General features: G+C 41.9%; 1 protein-coding gene across 9 annotated transcripts in view; it reads right to left on the reverse strand.

Annotated features, from left to right (window-relative positions):
- The window catches only part of ARNT2 (aryl hydrocarbon receptor nuclear translocator 2), a 163,878-nt gene that overhangs the window by 37,159 nt on the left and 111,144 nt on the right, over positions 1–15,575 (reverse strand). For all 9 annotated transcript variants that reach the window (XM_072950898.1, XM_072950899.1, XM_072950905.1 and 6 more), the window contains 3 exons: positions 4,335–4,411; positions 2,802–2,936; positions 559–633 (listed from right to left, as the gene is read on the reverse strand). In XM_072950898.1, the coding sequence (XP_072806999.1) occupies positions 559–633; positions 2,802–2,936; positions 4,335–4,411 (287 nt within the window). The remainder of the gene's footprint in view (positions 1–558; positions 634–2,801; positions 2,937–4,334; positions 4,412–15,575) is intronic.

Genomic DNA, 15,575 nt, shown 5'->3' on the forward strand with positions numbered 1-15,575 from the left:
CCTGGGCTGCCAAAGTGGTTTTTCAAAAACATTGCTCCGCTTCAAACCCAAGGAATCCTCACTTACATGACTCAGGAGAGAATCTGAACCCCTCAGCAGAGGCACAGGGGGCCCTTCGTAATTTGGCTTCACTGGCTTCATTTTTACCGCTGCCCACCTCCTCCCTACAGGTCAGCCAGGGTCAGTCCAGCCCCAAGGAACTACTTACAACTCTCCCAACAGGCCATGCTCTTTTGCATCTCTCATGCTGGCCCTTCTATCTAGAATATTCTGTCATGTCTTCTCTGCTCATCTTTTAAGATGCATCCCAAGTATTCCCTCCCCTGGGAGACTGCTCCTACCCCTTCCCCACCTTGTTAACCTCTCCACCCTCTGCTCTTCTCCCAGGACACGGAAATTCCTTCCTGACGGCCCGCCCTCCCCACTAGACCGTGAGCTCCTCCGCGGCAGGGGCCCTGACTGACGCCGCATGTGGGACCCTGCGGCCTGCCTGCGCACGGTCGGACTGCACCCACGTACCCGGTTGCTACATCAGCTGTAAATGGACACTGGTGATACCTGCTGGAAGCTCTCCCGCAGATGGCTCTGATCCTCAGAGTGGCAGAATTCCAAAATGTCCTTTCCTAGAAGATCCTAAGTAAAGAGACAAGCTTTAGTAATCCCTAAGCCCACCTTTCGTTATTTACAGATCGCTGTTAGACAAGAGCGTGCACGTATATTCCCTTCAGTCCACCTCCTTCAGCTCATCCCATCACAAGGGGAGAAAAGGCAGGTGAAAACTGTCCCCGGAGCACTCACGTAGCTGGCGTCTGCTACCCTAACCTCAGTCCCTTTGGCATGTTCGATACTGACGTCTAATTTTCCTAAGGCACTAGATCAGCATCTGCAGAATGCAATTTTATTTTTGTTTGCCTTGGAGAGGCAACCTGTAATAAACATATTTTAATAAACATAAAGAAAGCACATGACAGCATGAGGACAGATGTGATGCCTACGAAACCTGGAGCTGTTTAACTGGGGAAACTGGAGCTCTCTTGTGGCTGAAGAAATGCTCCTATCATAAAAAAACCTGTACTTATTAAAAGCCTGTTTACTACCTACCTTCACTCATCTACGTCTTGGTCAAAGGACCTAGCACTAACCCAGAACAAGAGTGTGTTTTGCAATGAAACCAACTAGAATAAGATAAACCATCAAAAGGCAACTCTAAATGTGTTAAAGGGAAGGGGTCCAGTTGGCAATGTTTTAAATGGCAAAGGGTTCAAACTAAGTCATCGATCAAAACCCAAATCAGCAAATGGCCTCAGTGGGGGCTGACACTGACAGTGGAAACAAAGTCTTCTCTGTGTGCCAGGAAGCCTCTAAATCAGTGGATCTGGCTGGAAATAGACTGCCATCAGAGGTTATGGTGAATCTGGAATCGGATTCATTTCCCACTTCGTTCCATCCCAGAATCTGGAGTTTGCATGGATCTAGAGATGTAGAACCATATGAATGGTTCCAGTGTTTCAGTCTGTTCTGTTTCTAGTTCTGAAACATACAAGTAATTAAAATACCCATATCAACGTGCCTAAATTTCGTTCCCCAGAACAAAGATCATTTTCTTTCCTTCTTTTTTTGTTTAAACACTTTTTTGTGGGAAGGGGGAGGTAATTAGGTTTATATATTTATTTTTTAACGGAGGCCCTGGGGATCGAACCCAGGACCTCGTGCATGCTAGGCAGGCACTCTACCACTGAGCTGTATCCTCCCCCCGAAATGCTTTTTATTTGAAAGAAATTTCAATCTACAGAAAATGGAAAGGGTAGTAGAATGAATACCGGGCATCCCGTCCCTTGACTGCTAATATTTTGCCACACTTGCATTTCTTCTTTCTTTAATATACATGAAAACATAAATATGCAAGTGAAATATATTAAAAAATACAGAAGTGAAGTAGCTTTCATACCGACACAAATACACACATACTTAAACATTTCTTGTTGAATCATTTGAAAATAAGTCGCCAGAAATCTCAACACTTCTCCCTGAGTCTGTATCTCATAAAAATGACCTGATCTCACAAACCCATAACATATCGTATTACACCTGAAACAGTCAGTAATTATTTGATAAAGTCACCCGATACTCCATACATATGAACATTTGCTCACTTGTCTCCCAAATGTCCTTTATAAGCTATATGTCTTCAGGCTGAGGACTCAATTAAGGCTCTTACACTGCATTTTATTATTCTGTCGCTTTGCTTTATCTTAATTTGGAACAATCTCTCCTGCCTTTTGGTGTTTCTCATGACTCTTGTGTTTCTCACTGACTGTTTTTTAAAAAAAGGTTTGGAACAAAAACCTGAAAATGTGCCCCCAGTATAAAGAGGTTCCAAATACATTTGAGAAACAAGCTGTCAGGCAAAATTAAGTGAACATCTTTAAGACTTTTCAGATTCTTTCACATTAATATAATTTTAAAGTTTCTAAGAAGGAGATTTCCTGTTTGGCGTTAATCAAAATTAACTGGTCAGAGAGCCCCTTTTTCATAGACTCTCAACTCTTGTTTGGGAAAAATCAGCTTAGAGAAGCAGAATGGCGAGGCCAAAAAATGGAGAGTAAATCTTTTAAGCGGCACAACTGCATTCAGTGTTCGTTATTGCTTTGGAAGGACATTACCCTGCCTAGGCAGGGAGATGGGTATTTTTTATGCTGTTTCCCTATGCTGTCATTGTGTTGTACCTTGAGCAAATGAGGTAGATGCATTTTTAGTAAAATGAAATCTCTAGCCGACTGCCGTGGCTCAAAACCACCCACCTGCGGCTGGTAGCCAATCACGCTGATGCACCTCGGGTCCACAAATGTGATGATCCCATCAGAGTTATGCCGGGATAAGAATTCCGTGGGCACCGACATCCCGCTCATGTCCATGCACACGGGAGAGCTGGTCACCTGGAGTGGAGAAACGTGTGGCGGTGGTTTTAACAGAGACAGGGATGGAGAAGGGAGCCACATTGGAGAACGGGAACAAGCCACGTGGATTTTACTTCACAGATCCTTCCAGGTCATGAGCACAATGAGTATAAAATGTTTCAGGTTGTCTTGGTCACACCTCGGACTAATCGCAACTGTGGGCCACTTTCTTTACGTCTCTGAACTTCAGTTTCCTCCTCGGTCACTGGGAATAGGGAAACTCATAGGGTGGTTGTGAGGTTCAAAGAGACACTGGACATGAAACCCTGGCCCAGGGCCTGGCACACAGTTGGTGCTCAGAAATGTCAATGCCCTTCCCTTCCCCCACCTTTCCTTTACCGGGGATGGCAAACCGAGTCTAAGGAACTGGTCAGAATACTTGGAAGGTCTACATTAGTGAACTGGATTTACCCAAGTATTCTTTCTTCCCCATCTGCAAGGAATAACCAGTGCTTATCATATGTGAATGAAACAGTTTATTCATGTGTCTGAAAATGGTAAGACCTAGGAAACCAGGGACATGGAAGGTTAGTGTCCTCTGAACTACACCTGTATGTCCCCATCATCAGCACAGGCAAGGCCCTCAAAGCCTCAAGCCTAAAGGAGGAAGACTGGGTGGCTCCTGTGTGTGCAGACATTAAGCCGGTGGGCTTTGCATTCCTCAGCACATTTAACTGTCATGAGATTAAAAAGGCACGTTTCCCGCCCTTGGGGAGCTCGCAGGGAAGGAGCATGAGCTCAACTACCTGCACAAAAACAGACCGTGGAGAGTCCTACCTCTCGTATGAACTCAACACCAGGCGTGTAGGGAGGAGGGACTGATTCATTTCAACTAAGCAGGTAAATGAAATCATTTTACTGGATCTTGAAAGATGAGGAAATAGGAAGGAAACAGGAGGAGAAGGAGTTTTGAAAGGAGAAGGGAAACAGGGCAATACCAGGTGGAAGGAACAGCCTGCAGACACCCACAAAGGTAGGGAAGAGCCTGGTGGGATTGTGGAAAAGGGAGTGATGTGGTTTGGGAATAAGGCATGAGAGATGGGAGGGAGGAGATGAGGCTCTAAGATGAGTGAGTGCTTTATCCCATGGGGAGACAGTCACGGTCATTAAACGGGTGTGATGCAAGCAGAATAACTAGTACAAGTGCAGGGGATGGACTGATTCAGGCCCTCAGTGAAGCAAGAACTCTGCTGCTCCTAGCTCACAGTCCCGCTTTCTACTCCCAGTTTCAGCCTCATCCTTCTCCCAGAGTGAGACATGGAACCCAACAACGGGGAGGACACAGGAGACCAAAATAGTCATCCAAACCTACAGGTTCTTACTCTTTGCACTAATAAGCCCTCTTGGAGATAGAAGAAGCTGTGAGCTTTTTCTTACCTGGAGTCTTCCGATTGCCACAAGGCAGTATTTACTGCCTTGTCCCACATCGGCATCTTCTTCCGGTATAGTCATCCCTGAAATGAGAAATGTCAGCGTCATCGACAACATGCCCAAGATGAACAGAAAAGGGGCAGAAGCGCCCATGATTTTATTTACGCCTGTGATTTTATTCATGCAATTGAAAATACAGACCCACTGTTGACCACGCAGGGTCTGGGGAGCTACCCAATGAATGAACCAGCCCCTCAGTCATTTCCAGCTCCTCTCTCTGCCTGATGTCTGCTGACAATTTCATGTGTGTTACCATCTGCATCGGCGAATGATGTGAAGGAATTTACGGAAGACGAAATGCAAATTATTCATTTGTACATTTGCAAAATCTGGCTAAAACATTTGGTTATAAAAGAAATTTCGGCAAGGAGTGTATAAGGGCATTTCAAATTATGTAAATATTTCACTTGTCTGTTGACAAAGAATCAAAGACCATCTGAGACAGAATCACGGACAAAAACAAAAAATAAAAGTCATCAAAACTGAAATTACTAACTTGCCGGGCAAGAGAACAGAACCAGTGTTCCCCCTTCTGGGATAAAGTCAGGGGTCTTCAGGGCTGGAAAGGAGAAATTAATGATAGTAATGTTGATTAAGCACTGGAAACCAGTGCTCTGGGTAGGAAGTAATTGGTTAAAACAGCCCTCGTTCTTTGGTCAGAAAAGTGTCTGCTGTGTGGTCCAGTGAGGGTCTGGCTCAGGGTTGCTCAGGGTACAAGGTCTTGAGCAGCTCAGTTGGTTAGACCTGTTGCAGTGAAATAAGCCTCCCACTCTGGTATCTCCTAGGCAAGTGCTGTTAAGTAGAGAATTCCCTTTCATACTGCATAACACTTAACATAAATATTTTCACACCAGGTCAGACCAAAGATTCACAGGGATAACATCACACAAGTGCAGTGACAGCCCATCACTACAGACCATCAAGGGAGCGTTAACATGACCGTGGTTCTAAGAGCCAGAGAAATGTCACTCCCTCCTCATCCCCACCACCCTCTTTGTATTCCCCTCTGCTTCCCAGCCCTTTCACATCCACTCCCACAGGGAACCAGCCTCTTGGGCGCCTGCTGTATCCTTGCTGTGCTTCTTTTGCACAAGTGAGCATATACGTGTGTATTCTTTTCTCTCTTCTTCTATGAAGAGCCGTGTACGGTAGGGACTCTTTTAGGCTTTGCTTGTTTCACTTGACAGTATGTCCTGGAATTCGCTGCACAAACATTCATAGAGATCTTCCTCATTCTTTTTTAGAACTGCATATTGCTGTATGATGCAGATTAACCAAGACTGAATACAACCACTTTCTACGTATGAACATTTAGGTGTTTCCAATGTTTTGCGACTACCAACAAGGCTCCAAAGAATAATCTTGCGATACCCGTTTTCTTAAGAATTGGAGGTGTAGATACACGTATCAAGAGCATTCTCAAGTCAAACCAGTTTTTAAATTCTGAAATTACTTTGTCTTGCAGGCGCGTGGTGATAAAGAAGACAATGACTACTAGGACAGGTGATGCTAACGCTAATGGCGGTTCTCACCCCTCAGTGCAAATACCGACATAGTGAAAACGGCAAATAACATCTTCGTGCTTTAGGAAAATAGTTTTACCTGTGAGGGTCCCTGAAGTCATCTCAGGGACTCCCAAGATCCACGGACCAACCTTGGGAACTGCTGCTTTGGCTGTTGCCATTCCTTGGAGTTTGAGGATGGTCCTCCCACCCTCAACTGTTTTTCATCCTCTCCCCATTGCCTCTATTGATGCCCACATAACAGGGAGACACAAGACGATGCCTCCAGTCTAGATTTTCCTCTGGAATTCCAGACCCTGACTCCACTTGCCTGCAAAAAATATCTACCTCAGTCTCACAGGCTCTTCAAACTCACCACTGCTCAAGTCTTCCCACCCACACCTGCTCCTCTTTCTTCTGTCCTGTGGAAAAAACAGCTAGTGACCAGCCCCGCATACATCCTCTCCCTCGTTCATGCTGAAAGACCCTGAGTTATTCAGAGCGGCAGTGTCTTCTCTCTGTGAGAGTCAGAGGTGGGTCAGGTGACGCAGCCCTGGCCTATGAAATGTAAGCAGAAGTCGGTGAGCGGGGCTTTCAGGAAAGTTCCTTCTTGCAGTGAAATGCGAACATGATGGCGGAGTTCCAGCAGCCGTCCTGAAGGCAGGAAGGCCATGGTCAGAGTAAGGACTGCAGAGCAGAAAGCTAGGGGAGTGGGCCCCTAATTACATCACAGAGCCACTGTACCAACCGTAGACTGCCTACCTTTGGGTTCTCTGTCTCAGAGGAAACTACATCAAATTACTTTGTTTAAGGCACACTTATTTTGGGTTTTCTGTTACCTGCAGCCAAACTCAATCACTTCTTAGTATACATCCGGCCTCTATAGAAACATCACTACCAGCGGTGAATATGTCACTTACTTGGGCTGACAAGCAGCCAGACTCACATCATATTTGGAGGGAATCCCCCTGCTTGAGCTTCCTGGTAGAGGATAGGACCCCAGCCCCGGCTCCGGGAGTCAGAGAAGCCAGATTTTACCTCTCCACCCTTCCAGGGGGTAGGGATGGCTGGAGCTCCTCAGCAGAGCAGCGTCCAGTACCCCGGCCAGGCCGCCGCTGCTGGTAGTCTCCATGCTTCAAGCAGTTTCAGTGGGCAGTGACCTGCTAAAGCCACCTAGGTTTCTGTCCATTTTCCAGATTTGGTCCCCTGACCCCTGAAAGACTGGTTTGAGCTATTAATCTCTATCCAATAATTCTCTCTGTGCTTCGGCTTTCTGGCGTCATTCTCTGTTAGAAAGCAGCCGATATACCAGTGACTCAGTATCTCAAGCTAGAACTCCTATCACCATCTTCCACTCTCCCTCCCCTCTTGCCTCCAACACACCGGTGGTCACTGGACCTGGCTGCTCAGCGTCACAACTGTCTTTGCAATCCGTCTGTTCCTCTCCGTCCTGTTGTCTCCGTAAGTCAAAAGCCTTCAGTCGGGCACATATGGTCCTTCACGATTCTGAACCATGCTAAATTAACTGCAGTTCCTCCAAACACCAAACACCAGGCAGTTCTCACATGAACAGCCCACTTGTGCCTTTAAGGACGTTCGGTTTCCCACTCCTTGGGAATTGAAGCCCTATTCTCTCAAGGGGAGATACCATGCCATCTGCCGACACCAGAATGATGAGTCTGGCTGGGCAACAGCGCATACAGGCGGCTGAAAGCACGGAGCTAACAGTCAGGGTCGCTAAGCAATGAGGAAGAAGGTTCTTTCCTGCTCTGTAGGTGCCTTGTAGATGGACAAGGGCTACCCAGATCTGTGATGGACAGAGATGATTCCATAATCACAACTGCAGTTCAGGGTGGGAGCTGTCACTGAGTCCAAGCCCCCAAACACTTGAATCACACGCCCACTCATTTCTGCTTGAATTCTCCAGCTGTGGGGTGATCACTACATTCCCAAACGACTCAGTCTGTCTCCTCGAGACCTGAAGTTCCTAGACTTGCCCTTGGGGTCAAACACTCTTCCGTGGCATGTCCTTCAGACAAGGGAAGAGCATGCTGTGTTCCCGAGTTTGTTCCTCTCTGGGCCAGACATTCTTGTGTCATTTAACTGTTCTTCCCACAAAAATGGTTTTAAGCCTTCTTACACCCTGGTCACTTTTCTGAACGTGTTCTGATTGCCCATACTCCCCTAAAATGTGTTACCCACAATGCACTAGGTGTGATCATTACTGATCCTCTCACCTCCTCTATTTTGGGGACCATGGAAGCTGGCTTACTGGCACCAAAAGGAGAACTTTTAGGAAGCAAGGAGTGAGTTGTGGTAACAGCTCTCCATAATCAAAGAGCCCTTGATTTTGTATTTAAAAAAAAATCACAGGGGAGTTGTGTTTCTAGCTGAGATGGAATAATAGAGACCAAATTTAACTTCTGACCAAAAACAAACAAACAAGAAACACGATATAATAAACAATGGTCTTCAAGACACTGGTTATCAGGCAATGAATGAACGCAATCCTTGCGAGATGGGAAACAAGGAAGTTAAGCCTTATGACTGCACCAAATTCCTGCCCTAAGAGAGTTTCCAAGCCAGCAGTTTAAATTGCACAATGACTTAAAAAAAAAAATTGCACAATGACTGGCATCAAACAAAAAATTGCCAGGCATGTATGTATTGGAATGGGAAAATACAGCCCATAATAAGGAAAAAAAATCAACCAGTCAAAACTCACTCAGAACTGATAAAGATGTTGGAATTAGCAAATAAAGACATTAAAACTGTTAATAACTGTACTTCATATGATCAAACAGTTAAATAGAGCCAAAATCAAACTTTTAAGGATGAAAACTATGATATCTGAGGCAAAAAGTGTCCTGGATCATATTAGTGGCATAGTAGAAGAAAAGATTAGTGAACTTGAAGAAATAGCCATGGAAACAATCCAAAATTAAAAACATAGAAAAATAAGAATTTTCTTAAAATGAGAATCAGTGAGTTGTGGGAAACTTCAAGTGGCCTAATTATGTGCAGTTGGGGTCTCTGAAGGAGAAGAGAGAGAAGGGAAATAGAAAAAATATTTGAAAAAATAATGGCTGAAAATTTTCCAAATTTGTTGCTAAGCATAAATCTGCAGATATAAGAAGTCTAACATACTCCAAGCACAAGAAACATGAAAATTACACCAGGGCACATCATAAGTATCTCAAGAGAAAATCTTCAAAGAATCTAGAGGGAAAAAAAAGATACGTTTACATACAAAGGAACACAGATACATGACAGTAGATTTACTTTCAGTAACAGCTTAAGTGAGAAGATAACATGTTAAAGTATTAAAAGAAAAAAAGTGTCTACTTAGAATTCTGTACTAAGTTAAAATGTCTTTCAAAAACAAAGGTGAAATAAAGGCTTTTTCAGACATATAAAAGCCAAAATAATTCAGCAGCAGCAGATCATCATTATTAGAAATGTTAAAACCATCTTTAAGGCAGAAGAGAGATAACACCAGATCTAAGTATAGATCCACAGAAAGAAATGAAAATAACTGGAAATGGCAGCTATACAAGTAAGAATGTAAGATTATTTTCTTATTAAAAAAAATCAGTAACATAAAAGTTTGGAGGAGAAAAGTGGATGCATACGATTGTGAGATTCTATACCTGCACGTGAAGTGGTATCATATTGCTTGAAGACAGACTGCAATAGGTTAACTGCATATTATGAGTCCTAAAACAACCACTAAGATACCAAACCAGTTACAGCTAATCATTCAAGAAAGGAGATAAAATATGAAATCATTAAAAGAAAAAAATTCCAAAAGAACGTAGGAATAGAAAAAAGAAAAAGGAAACAAAGAACAAATCGGAAAATAGAGAACAAATAACATGAAGTAACCATATCAATAATCACATTAAATATAAACTGTCTAAATGTCCCTATTAAATGGCTTAGTTTGTCACACTGAATACATAAGCAAGACCCAACCATATGCTGCTTAGAAGAAATACATTTTAAATTTAAAGATCTACGTTCAACCTTGTTTGTGTCTTGGATGGTTTTTAAATCCTGCTGGGGGCAGGATCCATATTCTTGTTTCACTTAATGGAAAGTTCTCTAGCAGGTATATGCCTCTGACAATGTATAAAACAGACGTAAGGGTCCCTGGAGCCACGCTGGACCTCCATCTAAGCCTGCCTGAAAACTGAGATCCGTGTGATGTCTCCACATCCAGTCTGGGAGAGGCCACTACGGGCTACCATGCTCATGAATGGGACAGCATGTACTGTCGCAGACTGGAGTTCCAAAAATTACTTGAGAAGGAAGTCAGAGTGCTAGAAGATTTAACCCACTGATCCATGTCCCCACTCACCGATTTGTTCACGCACACCTCGATAGACGGCGTTAGACCTTATATCTCTGATTCGTGTGCATTTAGCTTTTTTCAGTTTTTTCACTCATATGAGAAATATAATTGTATGCATCCTTCTAGATAAAATCTTTGAGTGTATCAGTGACTTATTTAGCATAAAAGCCCTGGGAGTGAAATGGCTAGCTCAGAGAATACACGTGGCACTTCACTATGGGTTATATTTGCTTTCCTTTGACCTTATTTGAGCATGTATTCGTTTTCCACTTGCTCTTTTTTGGACAGCCTGTACATGCTCTTATCATATAAAAGATCTGTCTTGGGTTTTTCTCTTCATTAATTTTTAAATGCTCATCATATATTAATATGTATGTGTCTCATGAGTAACTCTTTTTAAGAGTAAAGTGTTCATAAATTATTTTTTGTTTGCTTTAAAGTATTTTATTTATTTATTTTTATAGAGGGTATTATTAAAGTAAAGATAATCAAAACTGTCGTTTTTACTCTGTGGTTTTTGCCTTTGGGGGTCATTCTGTGAAAAGCACAACCTCTCGCCTCAGAACATGTAAAATATTCACCTATATTTCCATGCAGCATTTTTACAGTTTCATATTTACCTTTAATGAATCTGCAATTTGTCCTTGATATTCTCTACTTCATGTTTTTCCAAGTGGTTAGCCAGTTGTCCTCAAGCTACGTACTAATTTTTTTCTGTCCCATTAACTGAAAACGCCTTCTTCCTCACAGACCACATCTCTAAGGGCCTCTCGTGTCTTCGGCCTGTTTTAGGTCTTTCGTGTTTGTTCAATAATTTGATTTGTAAAATTCATTTATCACATCTTAATTACTTAGGCTTTAAAGAATATTTTCACATATGGTAAGGTAATTACTTCCCAGTACTCTGTTAATCAAAATTTTATTAGCTACTTTTATATTAATTTGACCAAATGAACTTCAGAATTAATTTTCATGTAAAAGAAATCCCATTGGGACAATTGTTGAAACGGTATCATAGACTGGTTCAGAAAAAACTGAAAATTTTCTTTGTAATACTAAGTCTTCATATCAAAGAATACACAGCTCTCTGCTTAGCCATATTCATATATAATTCATATATTAGCTACATTCATATCCCTCAGTATTATTTTGTAGTTTAAGTAAAGAAATCTTATATATTTCATGTTAATATTATTAACATGTATTTTAAATTGTTGCTATTTTTGTACATGAGTATTTTTCATATTGTATCTTTTAATGTGTTACTGATTTTTTTTTGGTATTTCCTAAATGGCTTTGTACTCAATTTTCTAAAAGATTTTCAGTAGATTGGATTTGTTTTTTCAGGTAAGCATATCATCACAATTAATGTTAATTCTATCTTCCTTTTCTTTCTTTTCTTCCTTTCAAGTAATTATGCTTTATTTCCTTTTCTTATTTTATTGCCTGGAGTAGAGATTCCAAAACAATGCTGGTTTATAGCGGTGACAGCGAGCATTTCTCTCATAGTCCTCGTTTTAATTAGAACCCTTCTAATATTTCACCATTCTGTGAGGTACTGATTATTGGTTTCAGATATTTGTTTTGTCTACGTTAAGGAAGTATATTTCTATTATTGGTTTACAAAGACATTTCTTTACTAAAAAAAATAAGAACTAAAATTAATTAGCTTTCCTCCTTTAATTATATTAGCAGATTTCCTAATGTTAAACCACTCAAGTAGTCTTGTAATTCATATGCATGTGTAGAACTATTAATTTGCCTTGCTAACGCTGTATTTAGCATCTGCATATTCATAAATGACACTGGGTTTATAGTTTTCTTTTTTGAAATGCCTGTCAGGTTTTGTACCAAAGCCGTGTGAACTTTAAGAAACAAAGCAGTACACTTGCTATCTCTTCCTATGCTCTGTGTTTAAATAATTTGCCCATAAAACCTCTAGCCCCAGCACCACTGGGAGAGCAGTGCTCTGTCAGCTTTTTCTTTACTTTTTAATTTTATTGATTTATATATTTTTAATTGTAGTATACACAATGTTGTGTCAATGTCTGGTGTACAGCATAATGTTTCAGTCATACATATACACACACATATTTCTTTTCATACGCTTTTTCATTATGGATTACTACCAGATACTGAATATAGTTTCCTGTCAGCTTTTTTCAATTTCTTGCCTCATTTAGAAAAAAAAAAAATCTTTCTTTGATTCACTTTCCCCAGAAATTAGCTTTCTTCCCAAAGATTTTAACACGTATAAATCTAAATCATGCACATTATGTTTGTAAGTTTTTAAACTTGTTCTGATAAATCTCTTCACTCTTAACATGCATTAGTTTTCTTTCTTTTTTTTTTAAAATGAGAATTAGACTTGTCAGAGGTTTTCTTTTTGACCAGTATTGATGAATAACTATTTTTCAATACGATAACATTTTTGTTTTTTAACTTAATGTTTCTCATTTTAATTTTTTCATTAATCCTATCCTTATAGTTGGCTCATGGTATTTTCTTATTCTTTTTCTAGGCTCATAAATTAAATAAGTTCTATTTGCCTAAGTTAAATTCTTAATTCATAAGTTAAATTTCTGGTTTTCCCACATTTAATAAGAAAAGCATTTCAAGCCACAGCTTTCCTGTAAACACCCTTCTGGCCACATCCCCTAAGTCCTGATATGGAATGGGGCCATGGTTGTTACTTACAAAATAGTCTGTTTCCACTGTTCTCCAGAAATTAGCCAGGAGAGGGTCCTTTGTGCAAACACTGCAGCTGGTTTACCCTTTTATAAGACACCAGTCATACTGGATCAGGGGCCCACACTACCTCTTTTAACCTAATTACATCTGCCAAGACTCTTTCCAAATGCGGTCACATTCTGAAATTCTGGGGGTTAGGGCTTCAGCACATATATTCTGCAGGGGGACACGATTCAAACCATAACACCTCTGTGAATACTCTGTGTTCACACTTGGCTTTTCCAGTAAGTTGGCCATGACACAAATACAGCACGTGAACTGTGAGGGCCCCCTCCTGTACCCATGACGAGAGTCCTTAATTGATCACAGCGTGTCCCCCACTAATTACTGAGGAAGATACAAAACAGTTCATCAACATGAGTCATAAAATAAAACCTATTTGCGGTCTCCGTTTCTTAACTTAGTGTTTTATTATAGAGTTGTATAAATTCTTTCAATAGTAACAATTAAGTAAAAACTTTAAACAGTGCTATTGGTAAATCTGGGTACCTTCTGGGTAGGTACCGCAGGTGCATAAGTCACAGATACAAAGAGAAATGTAGTCACAAAACACTCACCAGCCCCCCCGATGCTCTAAGCCCTGCGTTCAGTAGCTTAAACAATACACAAGCATGTATGATCTGGTCCTTGCCTTCTAGGTTCGTGGGTAAGCAGGGCAGACAGGTAGATGCAAAAACACTACGATAGAAAGCACAACGTGACACAAATCACTTGGCTGGGAAGTTGTTGGTGGAAGCTGGTGAAGGCTTTGTGGAGAGGGAGTCATTAGAATTGGGTGTGTCTGTTTGGTGGGACCGGCAGGGTCCGGGGAAAGATGTCTCCGGGGATGGTGCTGGGGGCAGGAGAGAGGAGGGTGGTGCCTTCACAAGTCTGGCACAGTTACATCTTACATAGCATCAAGGCGCTGAGTCCCATGCAGTCAGGGCAGAGGCTCCAAGTACTGGTTCCTCATGTAAGAGAAAAGCCTACAAAGAGCACCTCTTCCGTCTGGAAGTCATCTGTTTATCAGTGTCTGCTAACCAGAACATGGTCTCTGTGCAGCCCTCGCAGATGTCTCGGAGGCCACGCACCACAGCCAGGCGCTGCGCTCTAGGGGAAGGCTGCCACTCCCCAGTCCCCAGGCTATTTTATTTCCTTTCACCCACGACACTGACGAGTCACGCTGTTCGGTTGTCTAGGCCATGAAGGATGAGAAACAGCGATTTGTGACAGGATGGGACGGTATAAAAACAGGCATGTGGAGAGAAACAAGGGTCAGCGGCCAGCAGGGGAGTCTGAGGACAGCGAACCCCTACAGAGCATAAAAGGAAACAAGCAGCAACCCTAACAGACACCCAACAAAACAGCGGCCGCAGCGGGGGCAGCCGTGGGCTGAACAGCCCTGCGGACATCTTCGAATGGTCCTCTCAATTCCTGTCCAGCCCTGGACCTTTGTCATGCCAGCCCTGAGTCATCAGGGAAGGATGAGCCGTGTTCTGGGTCCCTCATTTCTCATTTAAGCAGACAAAAATTCCATGCGATGAAAGATAATGCAAACAAAATTAGAAGATAAACCACTGACCAGAAGAAAGTTATTTGCGACCTATAATAGACAACAGATTAATATTCACAATATTGTAAAGACCTTCGATAAGCAAATGAGAAAAGCACAAATTACCCCGCAGGGAAATGGGCACATACCCTGAACAAGCAACTCACAGTGACATACAAATAGTAAACACACCCAGGAAAGACGCTCAACGTCACTAATGGAGAAAATCCAATTTAAAATATGTAATTTCCCTGATGCAAACTACCAGATTGGCCAAACTTACAAAAGAGTGAAAATACCCAGAGTTGGCAGGGGTGTGGGAAAACAGACACACTCACGTCCTGCCTCGCAGGGTAATTTGGTGATGTTGATTGGACTGTACTTGTAGCATCCTCTCCCACTCCTGAGACTGCCCTGCAGAAAAACCAGCATTCACGGCCGAAGAATTGTGTGCAAGGACGTCCACTGTGGTGTCCTCTGCAAGAGCCCCAAGCTGAAAACAATCCTAATGTTCTCATTTGGAGAACAGCTAATGGAATATTACACAGCTGCATAAAAGAATGAAGTAGCACTATATATACTAACTTGGAAACATTTATGACATCCATGAAAAGCTAACAAAAAACAGGCTGTGTAATAAAACATATGTACAACTTTTTTTTTAACATATAGAAGAGTGTCTAGAATAAGAAGCACTGGGGTGTTATCACCTGGCTCTTGGGGGTGGAACTGGGGTTAAAAGGGAGACTTACTTTTTACTTCATAGCTTATTAAAATTTTTGATAAACAGGTGTACAGGTGAATTTTGCTTTATTTTCCAAGATGTTATAGATCTAACTTTCTTTAATAAAGATGGGATTTTTATAGTAATAATAATAAAAAGGTGATAGAAAAAAAGGCTGGGACGTGGTGTTTTGCTACTTAAAAATGTGGGCTTCACATACCTGGGAAATTTTCCCAGGTGGCACCTCCTTCTCCAACAATACCAGAACTATGAGCACGGTGCACTGAAACTCAGACTCTAGAACGCTGTCCTTGATTACTAAATT

Source organism: Vicugna pacos, chromosome 27 (genome assembly GCF_048564905.1).
Source record: "Vicugna pacos chromosome 27, VicPac4, whole genome shotgun sequence".
NCBI classification, from domain to species: Eukaryota; Metazoa; Chordata; class Mammalia; order Artiodactyla; family Camelidae; genus Vicugna; species Vicugna pacos.